Genomic DNA, 12,551 nt, shown 5'->3' on the forward strand with positions numbered 1-12,551 from the left:
TAAGAATTTTTTAAATCTTAGTTATCTTTTCAACATATTAAGAAAAATGTTATCATAGAGTTATGGGGATAGAAGGAGCATGAAGATATTCTATTTAAGCACATATGTAAAGCCAGAAACTCTTTGCTATTATACATGTCAGTGGTTATTCAACATGTGATTGACAGTGCTCAATGTCAGAAAACTTTCTCCTTCTTAGTGTCTCTGGGATTATCTGAGATGGGCCATTTCTAATGTCACAGTAATTATTGGAAGTTGTGCACAGTGGAGCAGAAATGTAATACAACTAAAGTGACGAAAAATGAATTGCCCAGGATGAAATAATTTTGTTACTAAAGTTAGGGTTATGTTCACTTTACCATCTTGAGAAAATTTTCTTGAAAGACAGAAAATCTCAGAGCTATTAAAACACTATACAACTTGCATATTTCAAATAGGGGATCAAAGGGTAAAAATTTCTAACACCTTTAATCAAAAGAACAATCAAATAGTAGTTTTAAGTATACACCAAATAAAATTTGAATGCTACTTGCAACTGGGTTATCGTAGATTTTACAGCAAAGCACAAATAATAATAATAATGTCATTATTTTTAGTATTCCTGAGATACTAAACATGATTTATTATCAGGGCTTCTAAAATTCTAAAAATAATGCATAACTCCCTTAAATATAAATATATATATATGTGTGTGCATGTAAAATAATTTATGTAAAATAAAATATGCATATTTTTCCCAAATGCTTAGTAGAGTTAAACCTCAAGAATGATGACTGTAACAGAACATAATAAATCTAACTGTAGTTAAATTATGTAGTAACTGTATGGGAATGGACAAAAAAAAGAAGCACAAACATTTTGAGTTTCTAATATGTTTTATTAGATTACTTGATCTAATAAATATAATCATTATACTAACTAGATTTCCCAGTCAGAAAATACAAACAACTGATGTGATTACTCCCAGCTTCCTGCTAAACACATATGAAGATGTTTTTAACTTCTAGTAACACTGAAAATTAGGACTAGCTGAAAACCTGTTCCAAGAACCTAGATACACTTTATAAAATGAGGTTGGTACTCAAATAAGAAAAACAAAATAAATGGCATACTTTTGCTCTTGGATAGGTCTTGGATGAAAAAAAATTTTGAATATCCTTAAGCTGATGTATAAATGTAGAGTGATGGCATTAAAAATATCATTTGTTCCCCCATCCAAGTTTGCTCCCTGTAGCTAACTATTCATTGCATGTTTTAAAAATTGTTTAAAAAAATGAGCTGGAAAAGAAGGCAGTTAATCCTACTAGAAAAAGAGTATCTATAATTGATACAATGTGTAATTACACATGAAGTGACAGAAAGACCAAAGCAAACCTCTAGGAAATCCTGAAATAACCCAAATATATATGGAAATGCTATGAAGCCAGCATTTCAAATCAGTACTCTTTTAAATAAGTGGGTTTCTTGATCATTATATTATCAATAACATAGATAAATTGTTCACTTCATATGTAAGTGTAAATTACAAATGGATCAAACATTATTTAACTTTCAAAATGAAAGCATACAAGTATTAGAAGAAAACGTGGGTGGATTTTGTTGTTGTCGATATATAATTCATGGTGTTGTTTTTTAATTTAAGTTCTGGGATACATATGCTGAACATGCAGGTTTGTTACATAGGTATACATGTGCCGTGGTAGTTTGCTGCACCTGTTAACCTGTCAGCTAGGTTTTAAGCCACACATGCATTAGATATGTGTCCTAATGCTCTCCCTCCCCATCCCCCCCAACCCCACAGGCCCCAGTGTGTGATGCCCACCTCCCTGTGTCCATGTGTTCTTATTGTTCAACTCCCACTTATGAGTGAGAACATGTCGTGCTTGGTTTGCTGTTCCTGTGTTATTTTGCCGAGGATGATGATTTCCAGCTTCATCCATGGCCCTGCAAAAGGCATGAACTCATTCTTTTTTTATGGCTGCATAGTATTCCATGGTGTATATGTGCCACATTTTCTTTTCCATCTAACAGAGTCTAATCTCCAGAATCTACAAGGAACTTAAATAAATTTACAAGAAAAAAAAAACCCATCAAAATGTGAGTGAAGGATATGAAGAGACACTTCTTAAATGAAGACATTTATGCAGCCAAGAAACATATGAAAAAAAAAGCTCATCATCCCTAGTCATTTGAGAAATGCAGTTCAAAACAACAAGATCTTACACCAGTTAGAATGATGTTCATTTAAAAAGTCAGGAAACAACCAATGCTCGTGAGGATGTGGAGAAATAGAAATTCTTAATACACTGTTGGTGGGAGGGTAAGTCAGTTCAACTGTTGTGAAAGACAGTATGATGATTCCTCAAGGATCTAGAACCAGAAATACCATTTGACCCAGGAATCCCATTACTGGATATATACCCAAAGGGTTATAAATCATTCTACTATAAAGACACATGCACAAATAAGTTTATTGCAGCACTACTTGCAATAGGAAAGACTTGGAACCAACCCAAATACCCATCAATGATAGATTTTTTTAGAAGGAAGAACAACTTTCCTGTCCATAGTCTAAGTAATGTGAAGGGCAATGGGAAAACCACAGAAAATAAAACTTAATTTGTGAGATGAAAAATGAACTTGATACATTCTCAAAGTTCTTTTCAATGTTAATTTTCAGTGATTTCTTGGAAGTTAACAGCATTATAGTGGTTCTTATCCATCCAAGGTGTAATAATAGCTAAAGAAACCTATGAAGAATTCAATAATTAACTACAGTTCTACTTGCATGCTTGGTAAAAAAGTTACAACTGCAAATAGGGTATTAGATTTTAAATAAAATAGCCATGTTTGTCATGGCATTGTCTTTCTATACTTTCAATTTAAACATTTAAAAAAATCATGGTGTAAGTAATGAGATACTCTTTTGTTATCTGTCTTGACTTCTTACACTATCTTCACCATCTAAAAGCCTAAGTTTATTTTTAGTGGTAGTATAATCTTTTTTTAGTAATAATATAATCTTATAAGGGCAAGTTATAATTCCTAAATTTTATTTCCTTGAGGACGCATGCATGGTTTATGTGAGTTAACCTTTGCTGTTTTTATGCAAACATACTTTAAAATGAATTAATCTGTAGTTTCCCTGAAATTAAACATAATGAAATCTCCATAAACTGTATTCTTAATAACATTTGCACTTATGACCTGTGAAATATATAGTCATCTAGCTTGCTCCTTCCTCACCCTGAAGGGAGGTATGTAGATTTAAAGTCACATAGAAAATCTATTTTATTGTGCTAAGAATAATTGAGAACTACAATAAAAATATTAGTCAAAAAAGAGTAAGTTGAGTTCAAATGTATTTTGGAAATTCTTGCAAATATCTCTGTATATAAAATGTAATGACCTTCATAATGTATAACTTTTTTTGAGAAAGTGTGTTTATATTAATTAACATTATCTATTTCATAGAACACTGATTCATGAAAATATAGAACTCATAAAAGCAAAGTTGAAGATAATTGACTTTGCTTAGATCAGCAGTTCCCAGCCTCTATGGTACCAGGGACCGATTTCATGACAAACAATTTTTCCGCAGATGTGGGACAGGATGGGAGAAGATTTTCGGGATGAGATTGTTCCACCTCAGATCGTCAGGCATTAGTTAGTTTCTCATAAGCAGCACGCAACCTAGATGCCTCACATGTGCAGTTAACAATAGGGCTGGCTCTCCTATGAGAATCTAATGCTGCCACTGATCTAAGAGGAGGCAGAGCTCAGGTGGTAATGCTCACTCACATGCTGCTCACCTCCTGCTGTGCGACCCAGTTCCTAACAGGCCACAGACTCTTATTGGTCTGCCACCTGGTGGTTGGGGAGCCCTGGTTTAGATACCTTATAAACAACACAGTCTTTCAGCGGGACTTTGTACAAGTTATTTAATTAAACTTTGTCAATTTTTTTTATTTCTAAAATAAGAATCATAAAACCATTTAATTTTTGGTAGTTTTCTGAGAATTAAATAAGATGTTATATAAAAATACTTAGCATGGAGCCTGAATATAGTCAATTCTCAACAAATGTTAACTATTAATTATATTAATTATTGTTTATTAACAATGTTACTTGGCTTTAGAATGTTTTAATTTTCTCAAGGAATAAAATTTGAAAACTTACAAGAATTTTTAGTTGGAAGGTTTTGCAAAGGGGCCCTTTTTAATTTCCCTTTGTGATCTTTTTAATTGTTTAATAAAATAATGTTGAGAAAAAATGACTTTGGTTTCCATCAGTCTTACAACAGAATAAAAAATGAGTATGGTCAGTTATCCTCTATTGTCTTGTAAAACAGTGTTAGTACTAAAGAAAGGTAGACATTCATAGGCTTGATAGGCTTGGAAACCCTCACTGTTACAAATGTCCTGAAGCTTAACATTCTTCGAACTTCTGTAAACTTATCCAAGAGGTAACTTTTTTTTTTTTTAAGTATGTTCTCATAAGATGCCCTAGCTCAGCCTAACTAAGAATCTCTAGGGATGTGGCTCTGCAGGTTCCATGGCTATCAAGTTTCTCAGGTGGTTCTTAAGCATAGTAAAAGTTGAAAAATTCTAATCTATCAGACCACAGGGAAACGCGGTCAGTTTTTCTGTCTCTTGGTTTTCCCAAGTAGGAGCAGATGCCCCTTTCTTTCACAAATAAGCTTTGACTTTCCTCATGGATCAGCTAAATAAGTTAACAGCTTTTAGTGGCAGCAATGTGGGGGTTCTAAGCAGAGACTTAATACCTATTATAGTCTAGAAAAACACATCAAGAAAATAAAGGATCAAAAATTGCTGTACTGTATCCTCTGTAGAATGTGGCAAGGTGTGAAAAGACATGGGTTTTGTGGTTCTTTGATCACTCTGGGAAACCTCTGCCATCACTTTCAACATTTCCTCAGTTCTTCTGGCATCTTCAGGAGAAACTTCTTACTTCAGGAAAATGTATCTTTAATAGGGTTGATGATATCTAAGGTAAAATAGTGAAGTGAACTTACAATTTAGCATAATGTATTTTTTTGTTCAGAAGCAGTTTTTAAAAATCAATAATCAGTAATTGAATTAGGTGATTACTTTCTCATGTTAAAATTATAGTCTATTAATATTTACAACATTAAAAATTATTCATTGCGTGTTTTACAGGAATTGAATTGCTTCCTAAGGGATATGTAGATATCCCATTGTTATTTATACCCAGAATTATGAAATTACACAGAACAATGGTAATTATACGGATGATGAGAGCAAATGGAAAATATTGGACTATTGACAATTTTCGTGAGTTGAGTACAGAGTTTAAAAGGTAACATTTAAATAAAGACCATTATAGTAATGCATTAAACAAGCTTGAAGGCCTTCAAGGATGGGAATTTATTCTTTTACATAAGTCCCATGCTCAACCTGTCTTGCCTGCAATGTCTAGCATTTCATTTTAAGGAAAAAATCCCAACTTCAAACATGATCATAAACATTTTTTAATTAATTAATTTTCTGAGATGGAGTCACTCTGTTGTCCAGGATGGAGTGCAGTGGTATGATCTTGACTCACTGCAACCTTTGCCTCCCAGGTTCAAGCAATTCTCATGTCAGTCTCCCGAGTAGCCAGGATTAAGGCATGTGCCACCATGCCCAGCTAGTTTTTGTATTTGTCGTAGAGATAAGTTTTCACCATGTTGGCCAGGTTGGTCTTGAACTCCTGACCTCAAGTGATCCACCTGTCTTGGCCTTCCAAAGTGCTAGGATTACAGGCATAAGCTACCACTCCCAGCCTATAAACATTTTCTAATATTGCTGTCTTCCTAATGGTGTATGATGCACCTAAAATATTTGGACAAATGTCCCCTTTCTTTTAGGTAGTATCCTCCAAATGTAAATACCTCACAAAATTCTGAAGTACTGTACTTCATGGCAGTTTTCATTTTGTGCTTTGCCCATCCAATATAGAATGGATCCCAAGAGGGCTGTATTATCCCTCATTAAAGAAGGGGGAAAATCTCTTCAATTTTAACTGATATTTCATGTTTCATTACAGTTTGCTTTGTGATGATTTCCCAGGGTTTGCTTTGAAATGTTTATAAAATTAGCATTTGCAGAAAATGTTCTTTATTTCATCAGTTTCTCTCTACCAAAGTCTAAATTCACAAGCTTTACTACAATACCATAGGGTTAATAAAAAATAAGCTTTTTGTTAATATGGAGTTTCTCTTTTTGTTCACTCCTAATATTTTAATTTCTAATTAGTTTTATGGGAATAGACAGTGAAGAAGTACAAGTGATACCTTGGATATACCCTGTTGTTGGACTCCCAGAAGCACCACCTCCTGAATCTCCTCAAGGTAGGTATACATTAGGATCAGAGAATGCCAGAATTCTTAGAGACTTTAGATATACTCTATTCCCATGTCTTCTTTGTTTGAATTCCAGAGAAAGTAGGCTGTCATGTGGGAATAGAGTATATCTAAAGTGGGAATTCTAAGACATAAACCTGTGCTCCTAATGTGTCCAGTGATTTTTCCATAAAACCACACTATTTTTTGTTGCCTTCCTGTTGGTGAAATGCAGATATCAGATAAAATTAAGATGAAATTAACTTCAGACTCCTTTATCCCACAGAGCTCTGCACTAGATTTGTAAGATTCTCAGTGACTTGCTCTTAAGTCACTTTTAGTCGTCCTATTTCGACTTCTGTGTAACTCTTGGTCTCATCTAAGAACTATGCTGTGGAGATGCGGATCCCTTTATTATTGTCTCAAGAATAAAAACTTTGTGGGATCCCCCAACCAGTCAGAATGTACTTCCTGAAGTTTTCAGGAAGGTTTATTTTGCCACAATAAACACAATATAAAATCTCTGCCCTTAAATGCCTTTCTTTTAATCATTGACCTTATTTTGTTCCTCCACATACCCTAGGCTTCTCAAGTTTCTGTGTGTTTTCTTTCCTCAATACTCTTCTCACTTCTATTGCATTCCTTGATTTTCCCATTTTCTTCCCAGGATCAACCTAAGAAACAAAATTTCTCTTAGATTACCAATGATATTTAGTATTCAAACCTCTTACCAGGCTCTAGATGGTATTCTGCATCACTAAGGTGCACTGAATTGCTCTGCAAAGCAAAGGGATATTTATTTTGGATCTCCCCCTTTAGCAACAACAGATGAATGAAAATCAGTATTGAAATTTTGCTGTTTCTTTCTCTCTCCAATATCAATCTTTGTAAATGAAAAAGAGTTAGACTTCTACTGATGCAATTACATCACCACTTAGAAAGAAGAGACACTAGTAAGTTTTGCTTGTAAGTAAAGCATTTCCCCAAATACACTGGTCATAAAGGAAGGTCAAGACTACATATTTCCTTATATAGTTTAATTTGAACCAGAGTAAAAATTCGCAAATATAGTAATATCTTTGACCACAAATGTCATTTATTTTACTTGAAGCATTTTTATTTTTGACTTTAAAAAATCAACACATAAATATTCTTCAGAATATTTCACAGACATGTCAAAACATTTCTTTTATTTCCTTCCAGAAGATAGTTAATTGTATACTTTCCATAAAGCTGAACTGCTTAAAATTTATAATATACAGTCATCTGATCGAAGTGATATAATAAACCCTAGACAGTACCCTGTTGGAATGTTAATAATAGTGTTGCTCATGTCAACTGCAGACAGTTTCATTTTCTCCAGATTAAAGGTTTAAGGCCAAATTTTTAGTCAAAAACCATGCTTATGAGAGCACAAAAACATAAATTTCTTGCAAATTTTTCTTCAAAGACAAATATGCTCTAGAACATTTTTATTTGAGTTACTTTTCTTGGTAATTACTTGATTTTTAAGTTAAACCTGAGTTCTGTAAATAGTTTGTGTTAGATTAGCACAACCTATAGTAACATTAGTGTTCTGAAAGAGTATTAGTTATTAAATCATTTTCCCCAAAATCTAAAATCTATACTGGTGATTATTTTTATCTACGTGTGCCCTCAAAAGGCAAGTGGGTATAATTTTATAAATACAGATATAATTTACTTTCTGTGTAGTTTATTTTTTGTTCTTTATTTAATAATATCAGATATAACCTACTGCTTTCCCTGCTCACCTATATTACTGTTAAAGTTTATTATTTCTTTTCTTTTTATGTATCTATCACTTAGGTAATTCTCAAATGCAGAATACTTTTTGTTCTTTGAGCCACATTTTCTCTTTGTGCATTCTTATCTACTACTCCCTATTGGGATCATTGGAAAAACACTCTGCTACCTGTCACACTCTAAAGACAATGAAATGAGAATTCGTTGTGATTGAGTGATCCATACATTGCCAGAGCACTAATTTCCTAAGGACCTCTAGGACATGACCAGTGACATGATACTGATTGTAACTTTGATAACATTAATTTCTGATTTAATGCTTTAATACTGAAGATAGTTATAACCAGAAAAGCTTGTACAGTTTTTCCCAGCCATTTTAACCCTTTTAATTTATATCTATCATGGTATTCTTATTGTGCATTTCACATACTCATTCTAAGTCCAGAATGTTCAATATAAATTTATACATTTTAGAATAAAATTTAAATTTATTATAGTATTTTATATTACAAATATAAGTATTGTGAAGACACATATATCTGAGGACATCTAATTTTGTAGATTGTATGAATATATTATTATTGATGCCACAGAATCATAGCATAATACATTTCACAAATGCTTTTATATTATGATTCTCCTTTTTCCCCTTTAGTCAGTGTGTATTTGACTTGATAATAGTATAGAATTTTATATGTTTGAGAGAAATAATATTCTTATTTATGTGGACTCCAGTACCCATGGTTATAGACCTACTGTCAAAATAATACATTGATATTCCTCCTTTATATAATTGGTAGTTGTACAAAGCAAGACTATTTTGATTTCTCACAACATTTCTGACAAATTTTCCATCACTTGATATAAAAAAGTTGTAATTTAATACATTTAAAATATATTTATATATACATATTTAATGCTATACATTAAATTAATATGTAATCACATTTGAGTTGAATTTTAAATAAATCATTATAATTTATGTGTTTAAAAGGTGACATTTATAAACTTAAAAGTGAATCAAAAATAATTTTAAGTATTTAATTTAAATATGAATTTCAGGGTACATGTAAAAACATAAATCTAAAAGGAAATATTTGAAAATATTGCAAAATGTGTTACAGAACTTATTTTTAAAAATTACTTGAAGACATTTCCTGTAGTATTGTTATAAAAGTAGAGTTTAGTATTATCACAATGAACATATATTGCAAAAGGGGAAAAAAATTCAAGCATTTACAATTGCCCCTTTAGTTATTAATATAACTACATCAGTTCCTGAATCAAATTTTTACTTCCTAATATAATGTTTTATAATCTAGTATATATCTTACAGATCTGTTTTCCTGTGTTATATTTACATAGTGTTTAATAGTCATATTTTCTTCCCAAATGTTAATTGAGATAGATATTGCATGAATGTGTGTGTGTGTATGTGGACAGATACAATGAAAAGTCAAAGGATACCAAAGGAAATTTTATTTTTATGACATAGTTCAGTTTCTTTTATCTCAAGAATGATCATGTCACCTACATATCAAATTAACTGGAAATATTTCTCTCCTGTAGTTGTTGTAAAATGTCAGACCAGAAAACGGGTGGAAGAGACAGTGGAAATCATACTGACTGCTGGTTTTTTCGGACATAATCCTACTCCAGAAATGAAGAAAATTTTAGTAGTTCCAAAAAGAAATTCATTTAATTATGGTGAAGATATAAATGGTAAGAAAACTACAGTAGATTGAAAAAATGGAAAGAAGCACTTAGTTTCCATGAATTGCAGGTTGCTGATTGTGCAGTTACATGATGATCCATGTCCGTTTACTTTTCATTTATAACATTCACATAATGCTTAAGGAATATTCAGTTGTTATGTGTGTTGTTTTCACGTAGCTCAAAAGTAACAGTTATAATTATCACTAGAATTATAAGATGTAGATTGTGATTCCATCAATAGTGAGAAAAAAACCTGTAGTAACTGTAATTTCCACTTCCCCTCAACTTTAATTTTTTTCTTTTACTGTTTCTTTCTGATTTAAGGAATATAATAATGCCATAAAATGCAGCTTTAAATTTAGAAACAAAACCTTGAGTAAATTATTTTCTTATTTAAAGAAATAGAAAATGAACACAAATTAGATATAATATCCAAATAAAGTTTGTATAATAATAATAATGCTCCATATATTTACTGTATATTCCAGATTTATATAAAAAAGAATTTACTATCTCAGTTTAAAAAAATCAAAATAATTTAAAATAGGTTATCTAATTCTTCAAATATGTGGTGTCTTTAAATATATATATGGAACTGAGTGATATCAGCAATAAGGGAAAGTAGAGTGTTCTGGCCCCTCCATACACCCACAAACACACCAACTCAGCAATAATTCCCTTCATAAGACAACAGAAACTAATTGAAAGTTTCTTGCATTTCAGGAGAAACCAGACTTACCAAAGCCTTTAGAGAGATTTAGGACACCCTCTTGCCAGAGACCCTGTGTTTGGCAAAGGGTCTTCTCATGACACATTGGTCTTGGCAATTATTTCATGGATGTAACACCAAAAGCACAGAAAAAAAAAAGTAGGACTACGTTAAACTCAAAAACTTCTTTACAACAAAGGAAACAATCAACAGGGTAAAAAGATAACATGGAATAGGAGAAAATATTTGCAACCCATATATCTGATAAGTGGTTAATTTCTAAAATATATCAGGAGCTCTTACATCTCAATTTTTTTAAAATAAAATCCTAATAACCTGATTTTTAAACTAAGCAAAAGACTCGAATAGACATATTTCCAGAAAATGCATATGAATGGTGAACAACTATATGAAAAAAGTTCAGTATCACTAATTAGGGAAATACAAATACAAACCGCAATAAGAAATTTGAACTTTTGCACATTGCTGGTAGGAATGCAAAATGGTTCATCAACTATGAAAAACAGTCTAATAGTATGAAGTCTCCTCAAAAATTTAAAATCAGAATTATCATACATTATCTAGCAATCCTTTTTCTCGACATTTATTTTAAAAAAAAGTTAAAATGGAGAGTTCCAAGAGAAGTCTGTATTCCACTGTTCATTGTAACATTATTAACAATAGTCAAGATACAGAAACAACCTATATTTATGCCCACAGATGAATGGATTAAAAAAATGTAGCATATACTATCCTGAAATAATATTCAGCCTTAAAAAGGAGGAAATTAATATGCAATATCATGGATGGACCTAAATTAAATAAGTCAGTCACAGAAAGACAAAACTACATGACACCACTTAAAATGATAAATTTAAAATAATAAGTGTAAATTAAAGCACTATACTGGGTGGCATGGACTCGGATAAAATTTAAGTGATAATCACACACTTGTCTTCTCTCACCTGAGTCTAAAACTAACTGAGAGGCAGATATAAAAATAAAGCATATGGAGATCAAAGTGTTAGCTTTATTAATTATACAAATGAATTAGAAAATGACTGGAAACTTTGGATAAATTTGTGCTTATTAATATCTTCCACCAAAATTGAGTGCATTCATGCCAAACTAGCCAGTTGTGAACTCCTCTCAGGAGCAAATTACACATGAGGGAGTAGAAGAAAGTGTGAATCCTGGAATCAAGACATTGGGGAAGAAAGAGAAGGGTATGCTCACTTGCTCATGTTCCATTTCTTCACTCAAATTCACTGATCAGATATGTTGCTTTTCCACCATGGCAAGTCATGAGGAAGGAGGCAGATTGAAGCTGAGATATTTTACTCCTATACTTTTTCCCTTCTTGTGAGTGAATAGGCCTCTTTATGTAAACCTGCTAAGTAGGAGATAAGAATTCCCATTATCTTCATCATAGAATATCTCTGAGTCACATTAAACTATCAAGCTTCATTAAATGAAAATATGAGGACCCCTGTTCTCTCTTCATCCTTATTTATCACACATATCTTTAGCTGGGATTAATTGCTTTCATATCTTTATCTTTCCACAACAATCTAGTAAGCATCTTTTCTGCCAGATATTATACTCAGCTCCAGAGATGTTAAAGTTAACGAGACAAATACTCCGTTGTCAAGGTGTTTGAAAATATTTATTCAACATGATAAATCTATGCACCTGTACTATTTAAATCAATTGGTATTGTCCTATTGGAATAGTATTCTTGGATTTTTGACTGTGTTTTGCAATGTCACTTCTATAAGATTTCAAATTATTCTCTGTGGGCAAGATTTCTCCTATAAGAATTTCTTCTTCCTAAGTAACTCCGGGTCCATGCATTCTTTGTAATTCTCTGTGGGTTAGTTCAGTGATTCTTGGGGCTTTCTATCTGAAAGTAGTTTTAGTGATAACCGCACATAAGTGTCATTCCCCTTAGTTTTATTTCCCTATTGTTCTATAGCTCAAGGCTGTTTTCCTTTGATT

General features: G+C 32.2%; 1 protein-coding gene across 1 annotated transcript in view; it reads left to right on the top strand.

Annotated features, from left to right (window-relative positions):
• CFAP47 (cilia and flagella associated protein 47) overlaps nt 1–12,551 on the top strand; it is a 437,978-nt gene that overhangs the window by 393,058 nt on the left and 32,369 nt on the right. Inside the window, exons 57-59 of the mRNA XM_078364097.1 lie at nt 5,181–5,340; nt 6,279–6,373; nt 9,698–9,850. Of these exons, the coding sequence (XP_078220223.1) occupies nt 5,181–5,340; nt 6,279–6,373; nt 9,698–9,850 (408 nt within the window). The remainder of the gene's footprint in view (nt 1–5,180; nt 5,341–6,278; nt 6,374–9,697; nt 9,851–12,551) is intronic.

The sequence above is a fragment of the Callithrix jacchus genome, chromosome X (genome assembly GCF_049354715.1).
Source record: "Callithrix jacchus isolate 240 chromosome X, calJac240_pri, whole genome shotgun sequence".
In the NCBI taxonomy this organism is placed as follows: domain Eukaryota; kingdom Metazoa; phylum Chordata; class Mammalia; order Primates; family Cebidae; genus Callithrix; species Callithrix jacchus.